This window comes from Haliotis rufescens, unplaced genomic scaffold, assembly GCF_023055435.1.
Source record: "Haliotis rufescens isolate VD_foot unplaced genomic scaffold, xgHalRufe1.0.p SCAF_17, whole genome shotgun sequence".
Taxonomy (NCBI): Eukaryota; Metazoa; Mollusca; class Gastropoda; order Lepetellida; family Haliotidae; genus Haliotis; species Haliotis rufescens.
This window is the reverse complement of record NW_025963857.1, coordinates 4667794-4681614: the sequence shown is the minus strand read 5'-3', so window position 1 is coordinate 4681614 and position 13821 is coordinate 4667794. Positions and strand designations below refer to the sequence as shown.

The following is a 13821-nucleotide window of genomic DNA, read 5'->3' as shown; positions in this document are numbered from 1 at the left end:
TCTAGTTGTTTTATTATTTTCTATAAACACAAAGTAGTCAAGACATATCTTTTGATGTAACATTTGGATAAGTATGAACTTGGTGACTGACTCAGACAAGATTCATGATCCACAAATAAATAATGGCCTCAGAGATAAAAATTCAGATTTATGATGAATAATGAAAATTCAATTGCCAGACATTTTTTCTTATACCAACTCTTTATCATGTTTATGTTGGCTGACTTTGTACATTCAAGAAATTATCATCAGTTTTTTGTAGCATGCTTTATTTGTGTACACATAGAGTGGTGATATATGTATATACATATATATATATAAATGATCATGTTTCACTACTGCAACACATATGCAAGCCAAGAGCTTATGTAAACTACACAATAGACGTTAAACATGTTAAAGAAAACCCATATTTAAAAAAAATGTCTGTCATGGCTGGTGAGTATTGCAACACACAGCCCTCCAATTGTGGGTGTCCTTTAACTTGTTTTGAATGGTCACACTATAGTTGTGCAGTTGATTTTGAGCCAGGAATTCAACGACCATAGTGAACAAAATTTACATGAGTCAAACTGACACAAATATAGGTCATTATGCAAAGTTATGAAGACAATATACAGTCCTGACATATTAGATGGTTGCATATGATTATGTCGGATGTTAAGTACTATCAACGTTTGTGATCGAAAATCAGACAGATGACAGATAACGATACAAACACGTAATTAAAAAAATTAAAAATGAAATATTCATATTGTTATGTTACATTGTTAACTAATAGGTTCCAATCATTGGTGTTGGATAAAGCTGATTGTCGGATTAACGAGTGTCAGAGTAACAAGACTAGACTGTATATCAACCAGAAGTAGAATCAACAGACTCTTCTGATTTCTACATTACATATGCCACTGATATTCAGATCCAAATGGAACTAGTTCCATAAGGAACAAATATTGCCAGTGCAAATGTTTTATGGAAAGATTTTCCTGGTATAATTTCCTTAGAAAACCTTAGAGGAACAATTTCACTACAGGAACATATACTTTTGGACACATACCGTTTTCGACGTAATAAGCGCCCCGCTCTAATAGGCGCCCACGGCGATATTTGCTAATATATTGGCTAGTGAACAATCCCAATTAGCACCCCTTCCGACTGATCAATGTACACAAGACTTATTTATTCGCGTATAATACGCACTGGTGTGTTATATGCACCCTTTATTATGGGCAATTAAATTCTGAAAAAATATATCTGTCGTATAAACATTTCAGGCTGTCAGCATAAACCACAAAATTTATCTTTCAACTGTTTTTTCACCAAAATAATATTCTAATAAGAGCCCCCTTTTTTCTAATTTTGAGAGCACCTTGGCGCTTATTACATTGAATATGGTATTCCAGGTTCTTTGTTGGTTGAGAAATACTTACAGCCCTGACAGTAAATTTCTCTTGCAAACAAGCCTAATGTTAACACATGTGCATTGACTACTTTGTTCAAGCAGGGAGGTTTCAAAGGACCGTTATTTCTCTCTCTGTAATTTACTCTATCTGACGAGCTAATGAAGCAGATCAAGTCCCACAAGTAGATGAACTGCCTTTGTAATGTGTGGTAGAGTTACCGACAACCTCAGGGTTCCCAGAAACCCAACTCCCCTGTGTTTATACGAGGAATTAGTCTATACCAAAGACGTATATACGTCCGTGGTCTATACCAACACAGTGAAGGGTGTTTAGTCACAAAGTTAAGCAATCACAGACATTATGTAATTCATCCCCATTGCCCTCCACGGCACTGAAGATCTCAACATGGTTTCTTAAGTTACTCTTGATAGTGTTTGCTCATTTGTTGTTTCAAGATAATTTGTTTATTTGCATAATTAGGTTTTTATGTAAGGTTTCATAATACAGTCGACTCTTGGGGTGACAAATGTTGTGAATAGGAAGTTGTTACAAACCCACTTGGAATTGTTTGGGTTAGTGTGAATTGAACAAACTAACTTCCAATATGACAACCTGATGTTGAGTTTTTCTGATGTGATTGAAACAATATTTATTTCCAAGAAAAAGGAATGGGTATGGTGAACAGGTTCAACCTATTTAAACACCTCTCCCTACAAAGAACATTTAACAATTAATAAGAGTAAAACTGTACATAAAATAATAAATTTAGATTGATTCGCCCTGATTATGTTTCTAGGTTTGTCAGCCCCATACCCGTTTCACTGAAGTGGTAAACGTCTGAGACCTGCATCATTTCGGGCTTTCCTCCCACATTAAGCTGATACGCTGCGATGTAACTAGAATACTGTTTAAAGCGGTGTTAAACCCAACTCACTCACTCACTCATTATCTGATTATCTGATGGGGGGATGTCATGGTGGTTACAAAAAGGTCAGAAGGACAAAAAAATATAAATACAATTTTTTTTAATGTTTTTAAGATAAATTTAAAACAGGTTTCAATTATAGTTTTTTAAATTATTTATTTATTCAATAGCAACAGGATACTTCATTTTACCTTTTTTTCTAAAAATTATATTGTAGATTTATCATGCTGAACAAACCCCCAGGATTGAGATATTGCAGTATTCTTATCTTGAATTTATCGTTCATAAAGATATGTTCATATATTTGTACATGATATAGTAGCACAGTCTGAACCCGTGAAATAATGTCTAAGTTTCTGTATACTTGAGAAAGCTTTATCTTTACCTTTTATTGATAATAAATCATGGCAATTAGCAGTGATTAGCACAAAGACAAATAAATAATAAATTTGATATCAAGAAAATAGTCAAAAGGTAGGAAAAATGAGCTGTTTGTTTTCTGTTATGTTTTTTCAAGTCACATAAAACTTGATTCAATTTGCTGCAAATCCTTCTATGCCTGATTGAGTCATAAATCTTCTAAGACTCCATTTGTCAATACTATAAAACTGCAGATTCATTTTATCAGAATGATTTATGACCGTAATGTAATCCCTACACTTATACACAACTTTTGAAACAATTATGAATGTTGTCAAGTGGCAATCCAGTTTTTGTCAACATGACCTACGTAATGATCGTGAAGGGAAGTGATTGAATATAATTTTCAATAGAATCAATCAGCTGCCTCGTACAGCAAAGAGCTTTTTGTGAATGAACATTCTCCATTGGCCCGGTATACATAGCACAAGCTTTGGCTTGAGGCCTTCAGATCAATGATAGGAGGCAGGTTGATCAGCTTGTGACTCGGGTCGATGACTAGTAGGCACACCTAGCTGCCACCTGCATGTGTCTCTGTGGACATAGGCAAGGGGAATCACTCAGGACCATCCACTCCACTTCTATGCTTGGATACACAACAGTGTTATCCTGACAACTTTTAAAACAGTCACTCTCACTTCAGTGCGAAACAGTCACGTGGTGACGTGTTAAGTTCTATGGCAGATGGATTAAATCAAAGCTGGAAAGAGGTGGATTTTTTAAATAGAAGTTTATTTTAGTCGTGTAGTGAATTACAAGTGTCACGATGACTACGACTTCGGCCGCAGCGGTTGTCGCGGCCAGCAAGATGAACCGCGAACTTCAGATGGTGAGTTTTGGATGGTATGAGGGTTGACTGGGAACACTTCGGGCAAAAGTGGTATTTATGACTTCTTATTCAGGGTGCTTGTTGAGAAAAATTCAAAACTTTTTCAGACAGTGTTTTGGTTTTGTATATTGATAAGGGGTGTCTGTGAGAGCTGTGCAAATAGTTTCCTTACAACAGATCAACACTTGGAAGTTTGTTGACTGTGTAGCAGTAGGTTGATAGTCATGATTCTAAAGTGTATTATTAACATGGAATGTTCCATGTCTATCTGTGTAAATCATAGATTTTAGGTCTTTCATCTCGGGCTGCACATGTATAAGAATACTTCTCCTTCATGACAGTATTATATTTATAAAACTGGAACCTGTGACTGATTGGAGAATACCCTTCAATCTAAAAGGATGTTCTCCCACGCTTAATTTCCAAACATTTTATGGCAACTGGTTGTTTAACGTTTCCACTCTATCATATAGAAATCATTATTAATCTGTTATTCATCAGGGATGCTCTAATTTCAGTTTTATGTACACTTATAATTGCCAAATATTTGACAAACAAACAGGTTTGACATGTATAAAATGACAATTGCCGATATTTGATGCCAGACTGTTTCGGTACATAATCTGTGACAATTAATTATGAAATATAAGATTATGTTTTTAAATATGTGACATACAGAAAGATAATTTCTATTTATTTCTGTATATTAATTACTTGTATCCCATACTGTATTGTTTTTCATGGAGATTCTTGATACTTACATTTGAAGGGGCTATTCACAAGGATTTCTTTCAACAGTAGAAAAATGTCCCTCAAATGTTTTGTCAGCATGCAACATGGAAACTCGTCTGTTCTGATCTGCGATCATATTCCATCCCAGTGTGTGTTATACGTACAATGTACACCACAAGGCACTGTGTTTCTGTAATAATCTCTATGTATGCTTCAACGATTGCCTTGGATTGGTTGAGCTGATAATTAGATTCAGTTTCTGTGTCCCATGCGAACTGACAGGAGAATCAACTCAATTTGATATCCACATTATGGGAAACAGGCCAGTCAGGCTTTTGTTACTGTATAGGATTACCTGTGTATGCTTATGGTAAAAAGTCATGCAAATTTGTATAATAATGTCGCAATGAGTAACTTAGACTTGCACAAATCTCTAAGGCAATAATTATGAGTTTAAATCGTTCTAGATTATGTAAATAATAAGAATAAGTTGTCCCAATAAGAGACTGAAGTCCTTATCTAGACTTGCCTATTAGGAGAATAGAATTACTACACATCCATGGACTTTTCTTTCAGTACAGCCTTGAAGCAAGGCTATGAGTAAGTGTCAAAGTCTTTGTCTGACATCTCCAAATCTGTCCGACTTGTATCTTAGTGATATATTTTTTTATGTAAAACTTTAGGACATATATTTATTTATTTTGGTTATTTGAATACAATCATTCTGTACAGTGCAACTGTGAATCACATACAAATCTAAAATTCTCAATAAATTCGAAACATGAAACAGGGTAGAAAATTTGCCTGAATATTATTAATGATGTATCTCGAACATTTAATTCTTAAACTGATGGGCAAAATACATTTGACATGGTCCTTGATGGTGTGGGAAACAGGAATACATCCAGATATACACCATGACATGATATTGCATGATATTGTCCAGTCAAAATCTTGTAAACAACATGGATTTCAACATGCAGATTTCGGTTGACTGAAGGATTTGCAAAGAATGTGTACCACAATCTGGGCCTGCACATATTTTGCAAATCTTTTCATGTTTTCAGTCAAGGTGCTCATGTGATTTGATGTACTTCGCCAAGTAAGGCCCGTTTTATTACAACATAGATCTTTGACTATCGATCAGATCATCTTGACTGGGCACCGCCATTTTGCTTGAAGCAATTGCAAGTGATATGAGAGGTGGAATCTGATTGGTCAATAGGAGGGACATAGAAGGGACATAACTCGTAATATCCACTGGTCGTGCGGCGATCGAGCCTGGATTTTCCAGGGTGGAAACTGGACTTTTATAGTCAGTTAACCTCAGGAAGGTGATATCACAATTAACATGTCAGGAATGTGGAATAATATCCTAGGACCACAGTGATTTCGTCCTACAACTTACTGCATAGTTGTTAATAGTAACTGTAGGTAATTAGATACATTGAAATTGGTTTGATTGAGTAAGTTGTTGTAGCTGAATTTATGATCATATATGATATTCAGAATTATTGCTAGATAATGAGTATTGGTAATCCAAAACAGTTAATATCTTGATATATTTATACAGATATCTTACAGATGTAAAGGATGATAAGGGGCTTAATGAGGATATGACATTTTGGAAATATAATGTTTAATGTCATACAAATATGAAAAAGTACATAATCAAACTGTCGAAAGGGCAAAAGCACATTTACTGTTATGTTCTCTCTAAATAAAAAAACAATTGTAAGAATGCTTGGTTACCATGGCAATATATATTTTGTTTTAAATCTCTTCTCCATTCTTTAATGCCTATAATTCCAGTTTAGGTCTCAACCTTGCAATAGGCATTAGTAGTGACATGTGATACTGAGATTTTGAATCGGTAATTATATCAACAGCTCGACTGATCGTCATCAGAAGATTTAATTTTGCAGACAAATAAAGTGGGTTTGAATATGCATAATGAGGGTGTAACACTTTTCAATGTAAAACCTTTATTTAAATTTTTCATAATTAAACACTGCTTCAAATTTATTTTATAAAAATTATGTGGAAATATAAGATCCCTTTGCGAGAAAACACAAAGAATAATAAAGAACAAAGTGTGGTTTATTTCACGATAAAACATAGTTCTATCATGACATCATTTCTGGAGAGTCGAACATGCGCTCGCAAGTTCATGACGTTATTTTTAAAGGGAAGTGTCTAGTGAGCTGTTCCCCATAGTTGTAGCTGGGCAACGTAGGTAAACGCAAAGGCCCAATGATCGCTTCCAAAAGTGGAAGAGATATGACGATCAGTATTGTGAGAAAAGGTACAGATAATAGAAGGAAATTGTGAGAATATGCGTGAAAGACCAAATTTACCCCCCCTGTTCATAAAATGGACTTGTCTGACATTGCCGCCGTCAAATTCTCTCTGGGAGTCAATATTATTTAAATTAGGGTAAATATTTTTAAAGTGTATACTTTTTAAGAACATCCTTAAAGAGGCTGTACCTAATGGTTATGTTTCATATAAAAAATAAATGACTCATGGTCGTTGTTTATAATACAATAAACACTGCAGGGAGAATAAACCACTCAGGACTGGGCCCTCATTGTTTTCTCCCTGCAGTGTTTTATTGTACGATAAACAACTCCCACTCGTCATTTATTTCTTAAATACAAAAATACGTTTGAAAATGAAATCTTCTATTTTTTATATTTTTGAACTACCAACCTGAATTCTCAGGTGGTTAATAGTTTGACCTTAATATCATTAAAGGTGTCTTTGCTCTTTAATTCATGATAAGGTAGCCAGGATTATTGCAACCATTTCAGTCGGGGGCAGATCAATGTGTTGATGTTTAAATCAGTGATAAATGGTGTTAGCACGAAGGTACTGTTGACTGGAGTCTCTAATCAGTTGAGGACCAGTTTCCAGAGATCTGTTTGTTCACTTAAAGTTGGCAGGCCCTCTGACAATAAGATCGATGACTTTCTGATCAACCTTGATAAACAAATACATATCCCATTCCTCTGTTGTGAAGGGTGGTGTGTCGAAAGAGGCTATTAAGGGAGGCACTTTTTATCTTGGTTCTATCTCGTGAAGTTATTGTTGAACTTGTTTTTGTCAGGGTATATTTATCCAGGAAATTGCTGTGTAATGTCATGTGTTTAATGGGCATACTTGCTTCCTGCAGCTTGTTAGTCTCTGTTCATTTATCTAAAGGCCAGGACTGTTCCCCTCATACGTTAACATAGACTTAGGATAGTCGTAGTGGTAAGACGATCGTAACATAGACTTACGATAGGTGTGTTGCTAGGACGATCGTAACTCACATACTTTAACATAGACTTACGATAGGTGTGCCGCTAAGATGATCATAACCTCCATACTGTAACATAGATTTACGATAGGTGTGCCGCTAAGATGATCGTAACCCCCATACTGTAACATATACTTACGATAGGTGTGCCGCTAAGACGATCGTAACTCACATACTGTAACATAGACTTATGATAGGTGTGCCGCTAAGATGATCATAACCCCCATACTGTAACATAGACTTACGATAGGTGTGCCGCTAAGACGATCGTAACTCACATACTTTAACATAGACTAACGATAGTACTAAGATGATCGTAAACCCCCATACTGGAACATAGACTTATTATAGGCGTAGCAGTAAGACGATCATAACCCGCATACTGTAAAGGAAACTTACGAGAGGTGTTGTAGTAAGATGATCCTAACCCCCATGTTTTAACATATAGTAGGACTAAGACGATTGAAACACCCATACTTTTGATGGACTGACAATGATAGCATGACAATGACAATATTTGTGAAAATGTTCCGTAGATATTTGATTACATTTTGTGTGTGAACTTAATCATATTATTTTGTTGATGGCAGCATTAGAGAAAGTCAGGCAAATTATGTACACATATAACAGTTGTTAGAGCTAAGCTGAAGGCTTTGACCCAACTGGTGTTTGTCATGGGGGCACATCATTTGTACTTCTACATATACACTATACACAACTGCAAACCCCCCCCCCCCCACACACACACACACACACACACACACCCCACACCCCACCCGACCACCCCCCACCCACACCCCAGGATAACAGTATCTGTAGATATCGCTGATGAAGTCACAATTACCATCAGGGTTCTGGACAAATTACTGGGATAATTATTATGATTGCTGAAATTGTAGTCTCGGAATCTGGGAATCACTGTCTAAATGGGGCAACATTGACGATATATATTGTGAAGCACTATTCACTGTATCCGTATATACTATCTCAAAGCTTGCTGGGGGGCACGGGTGGCCCAGTCGTCTAAGGCGCTGTGATTCGCTGTGTAGAGTTGCGTCCCTTGGGCACGCCAGAAACCTATGATTGTGGGTTCGAATCCCGGCTCGCCCCAATCATGTTTCTAGGTTTGTCAGCACCATACCCGTGCTCATGGGTTTCAGCGAAGTGGTAAATGTCTGAAACCTGCATCACTTCGGGCTTTCCTCCCACATTAAGCTGACACGCCATGATATAACTGGAATACTGTTAAAAAGCCGCGTTAAACCCAACTCACTCACACTCAAAGCTTGCTAAACACAGTGTTTGTTGCTAATACAGGATATTTACCTTCCAAAAACACACTCATGTGATATTCTGTCTATATTCTTTCCATGGGGCCCTGATGGCTTCAGTTTAAGGAAGATTTTCTGTATGTTTATGCATGATCCAAAGGGCCGGGTGGTTGTTGCATGTCATCCTATCTCGAGGGCATGGGTCGATGCTCATGCTTTCAGTCACTGGTTTAGCTGGTCTAAACCTCGATTATTGCTGACTGCAGTGTCAAACAACATTCACTTGTTAAATCCCATAAACTTGATGACCCCAATTCCCAGGTTTGGTTTGAATAATTTCCTGTTCTCATCACCAGTATAAGTAATTTAGGAACAGTTCACAGTATGTTCCCAAGCCTCTGTGTAGAACATGTGTGTTTGTGAATAGACCTTGTGCGTGCAAATAGCCTAGCACAGGTGATTTACGGATCCAATCACTGGAAAGGAGATTATGGGTCTTTCTTGGACTATACATATTTCATGACTTTGTATACTCCCTTGTCCAAGTGAAGGATTCTGGGGGTCTTGGATAAAGTTATACTGGCAGTTTGAGATAAGTTTCTACTGGTGTAGCCTGTGTCGGTTGATTGATGAGTTTTGTGATGGTATCGCCAATGGTGACGGCCAGATTTGTACGAGAGTAGAACTCCCATTTCAGTTACACGGGAATGTTAAGGTTTCAAATATGTCGGAATCCTTGCTGCTGAATGTGAGAAGATTGTGGAAGGAGTATATTTAATCGAGGATTGTGGAACAAATATATTTAATCGAAGATTGTGGAACGAGTATATTTAATCGAGGATTGTGGAACAAATATATTTAATCCAGGATTGTGGAACAAATATATTTAATCGAGGATTGTGGAACAAGTATATTTAATCGAAGATTGTGGAACGAGTTTATTTAATCGATTGTGGAGCAAGTATATCAAATCAAAGATTCTAAATGTATTTGGGAAGAAGATACCTGCGGAATATGTGAATCTTGAATTCAGTTTGGGAAGATTGTATTTTCAGTCTACTGAGTGGAAAGGTTATTCGTGATAAAGCTCTTATGTAACTGTGTCATATTTCAGTGTTTAGAAAATGAAAACTATCATTTTTTTATCTGCATTGTGTGCAAACTGACATGGCCTGCTCAAGAAATATGACAAATACTTGACAATGGTTGGAGCCATGTTTGAAACATAGACAATTCAGTCCAAGTTCAGATGGTGGTCAAACTTGTAGCTTTAGAAGAGGTAGAATAGTTTGGGCTTGTAGCCCTTGATGGTTGACAAAAATATAACAGACAATCACTTTATGTGTTTGTATTGACACCATGTTTAAGAAGAAAGTGTTTGGAATTGCTGGTTCGTCGCTGGCGAACTTCGCAGAGGTAGCAAACAGTAGTCGGGTAAGCCCTTTTTGTTTGTTTAAGTTATGAAAATATTTTGAATGTATTTAAGATGGAAATGGTTACCTTCAGTTTAACTGTTACTTCTTTGTAACCAACCATGAGATGAGGGAAGTAGCATGTAAAATTACATTTGGTCTTCTCGTTATATGTTAGAGACACCTCAGAGATATAAAACACAATGCACAAGCTTCAATTCATATTTATAACAGATACATGGCGTCAAACATTTGGACTCCCTTTCTGCAGGGGTGGTCGGGTAGCCTAGTGGTTAAAGTGTTAGCTCGTCATGCCGAAGACCTGGGTTCGATTCCCGACATGGGTACAATGTGTGAAGCCCATTTCTGGTGTCCCCCCCCATGATATTGCTGGGATATTGCTTAAAGCGGCGTAAAACCATACTCACTCACTCACTTTCTGCAAAGTCACCCTTTTCAGGAGCGGTGAGGTGAGGTGATATGGGGTTTAACGTCCCGTTCCAGATCACTGCACTTACATAGTGACGTGAATGCACGAGTGTGTGTGTGTGGCTGCTTGTACTAGTCTGGACTAATACCGATTTTATAGTGCTAGCCCACTGAGATACCATGCTGCAGTTTAACATGAAAACCCCACTCAGACACACTGTACTGACTCTAGGCCAACCAGTCCTTGTTTTAGCCCCTTAATGCCGAGCACAAGGCAGGGTAACAAGAAGTTCCATCTTTTGATGTATTTTGGGATGACGCAGCCAGGGAATGAACCCATGACCTTTTGCTCTCTGGGCAGACGCTCTATCCACTAGACCATGGAGGCAGCCCTCCAATTTTTTTCCTTGAAATACATTTAATAATTATTTAGGTACCAATAGCAGTATTTAGATATAATGTTTGTTTAATCAAAAGTAGACGTGTATACTGATATGTTTTGAAATAATGTTTTGATTATGTTACGAATGAACAAGAGTCTGCACTGTCCGCATATGGGTTGATGTTACGGAAGTCATAGCACAATTGTATCCTGGCAACCATAAGGTCCCTTTTGTTCTGTCAGATCAAGTTATCAGGTTATTTTGTTTGTTTTTATGTTACATTGAACAATGAATGTATATCAGAAATGACAATTTGTATACTGTGTCTGAGTGGAGTAATCAAGGTATACTGCAGCATGGTATCTCAGTGGTCAAGCGCTATAAATCGTCATTAGTCTGGACTAGTACAGGCAGCCACACAAGCTATATCACCACCATTAATGTGATGGCACACGTGATATATACAATGAACCTATCATCTGCTAGTGCCCTGAAACACTTCTGTTACATTATGCATGTTCTCTGAATAACACAAAATGTCACTTGATTCAGAGATTCAATATGGGAATATAATGGAACTGTCTTGCATCAAGTTACAGTATAATGACATCAGTTTAAATCAGTTTCCTTGAAATTATCTCGATTTTACCCAAAATACAGTACATACATAATTTGTAGGAATTATATTTGTATCTTCCACGAGATAGGTCCACGTGTATGTTCACACACGTGGCCATACCACCCGCACTGCTACGTCAGCATGTTTGTTCTGAAGTGGAGTTCAAGGGATTGCCAATATTTCCATTTGCATGAAAGACAGGAAGTGTGAAAATATGTGGAAATAATTCAGAGATCTTTGGTTCTCATATTTCGTGACTGTCATGCATTTATTATCGAGATGCATGTAACCGATCGTTAAGATTTGTCCGGTAAATGTCACCAACTGTACAAGATGTCAGTCTGATGACGTCTGCTTCAAGTCTGTTTTATGTCACCTGCCATCATCACAGCAATATTTGGGGAATTTAGCCAATTTATTTTGGTAGAGTCTCAAGGAGTATGACTTGCAGTATGTCTCTCTACAGTTCCCGGACGTTGGTGAGTTAGTTGACGTCTGCTGCATCATCAGGTTCTACACGTCTGCTACTTGGATTTTCAGATATGGTTCTCATGTTGCAGAAATATGGATTGATGAAAGTTCTGTAAAAACATTGCTCTATGGCTGGCATGATGACTATAGCCATATCCTGTGGTTTTTTATTTGTTAAAAAATTGATAGCATACAGTTGTAGTTTCAGGTAGGTTACTAATCCTGTACACAACGACCATGATCAAAATTAACCATATAGATGTATGATAATATTAATGAGTCTAAAGATTTTATCAATAACAAAATTGCTCAGAGGTATTTTAACAAAATAAATATATTCCAAATGTTTAATAATGAAACGAATTATGTAGCGAGGTGATTCTACATATTTCATATAGTTTATTTAGGGCAGGAATTACCCAATACAATTAATTTACCGTACAACCCATAAGAATTATGATCGACTTGTTATGTTTGAAATGATACGATTCTCTGACACAGGGTAGATGAGCCTATTGTCTTGATTATCTAGGATATTATGATATGTCCATTCCATTTTGATATGTAGGACCCAAATGCCACCAAATCTTTTGTTGCGGAAGTGACGTCGCCACCTTCGTCTCCTGTATCACTACCCCAGCACAGAATTTGTGGCATATGACCTTGAACTCATCAACCAATCAGAAGGACTCATTTTAACAAGACTTTGGCATCGATCTATATTCAAAATAGCTGTCTCGGTTGAGCAAGACCTCAGTATGTTTAAATAGAGAACTTTTCTTCGAATCAGAATGAAAGCTCTACCTGGAAGGGATGTTTTCTTGAGTAATAAGACATGGGTGGTATGTCCTTGTGCCTCCAGGTGTTCCCATTCGTATTTAAGGCGGGAGATACTGGTAATACCTCGATTCAAATTCTTGCGATATCAGTACTTCCCTATACAGAGTTCCTGTGAATAGCGTGTAATTTGATTCGAAGGCTACTTTTAGTGTTATGTTATTCCAACTGGACTCAAGACATACCTTTGGTGATGAATTGTGTATATTTCCTGTCATTTGGTTCCCTACTAATGAAGGAAACCGATACTATGAGGAACATTGTTCAATCATCTTGCTCCTTGTCGTGGTCACCTAACCAACATAGTGAGTGAGTTGGATTATACCTCGCTTTTAGCAATATTCCAGCAATATCACGACGGGGACACCAGAAATGGGCTTCATACTTTGTACCCATGTGGGGAATTGAACCCGGGCCTTCGACGTGACAAGCAAACGCTTTAACGACTAGGCTACCCGACCGCCCTCTTACCAGCATGTACCTTACCAATATGAAGGTCCAGATTGGGGACGGCACTGAAGTAATAGTTTTTTCTTCATAAAATAGAAGCTGACAAGTTTTGAAATCTTAATTTGTCAGTGAATTGTTGAACATGGCAACATTTACTCTGCTTTCATATTTTGAACAGAATTCATGTTTTATCAAACATCTTGCACTAGTACCATCTTAATGTTTTTTATAAGGATGTATTGTAAAGTGCCCTGTGAAACTAAACCAAGTCTAGTTTGGATCACTTTTTTTCTCATTATTTTTATTGGTATGATAAGCAGAAAATGTATTTTTGTTCAG

At 37.2% G+C, this 13821-nt stretch overlaps 1 protein-coding gene across 6 annotated transcripts in view; it reads left to right on the top strand.

Annotated features, from left to right (window-relative positions):
• The window catches only part of LOC124144838 (dynein axonemal heavy chain 5-like), a 110544-nt gene that overhangs the window by 15168 nt on the left and 81555 nt on the right, over nt 1-13821 (top strand). The window contains exon 1 of one of the 6 annotated variants that reach the window (XM_048397436.1): nt 3393-3577. The exons of the other annotated variants lie outside the window; for them this stretch is intronic. Coding sequence (XP_048253393.1) covers nt 3515-3577 — 63 coding nt within the window. The 5' untranslated portion in view covers nt 3393-3514. Of the gene's footprint in view, nt 1-3392; nt 3578-13821 lie in introns of those variants that run through there. 6 annotated transcript variants of the gene reach the window in all.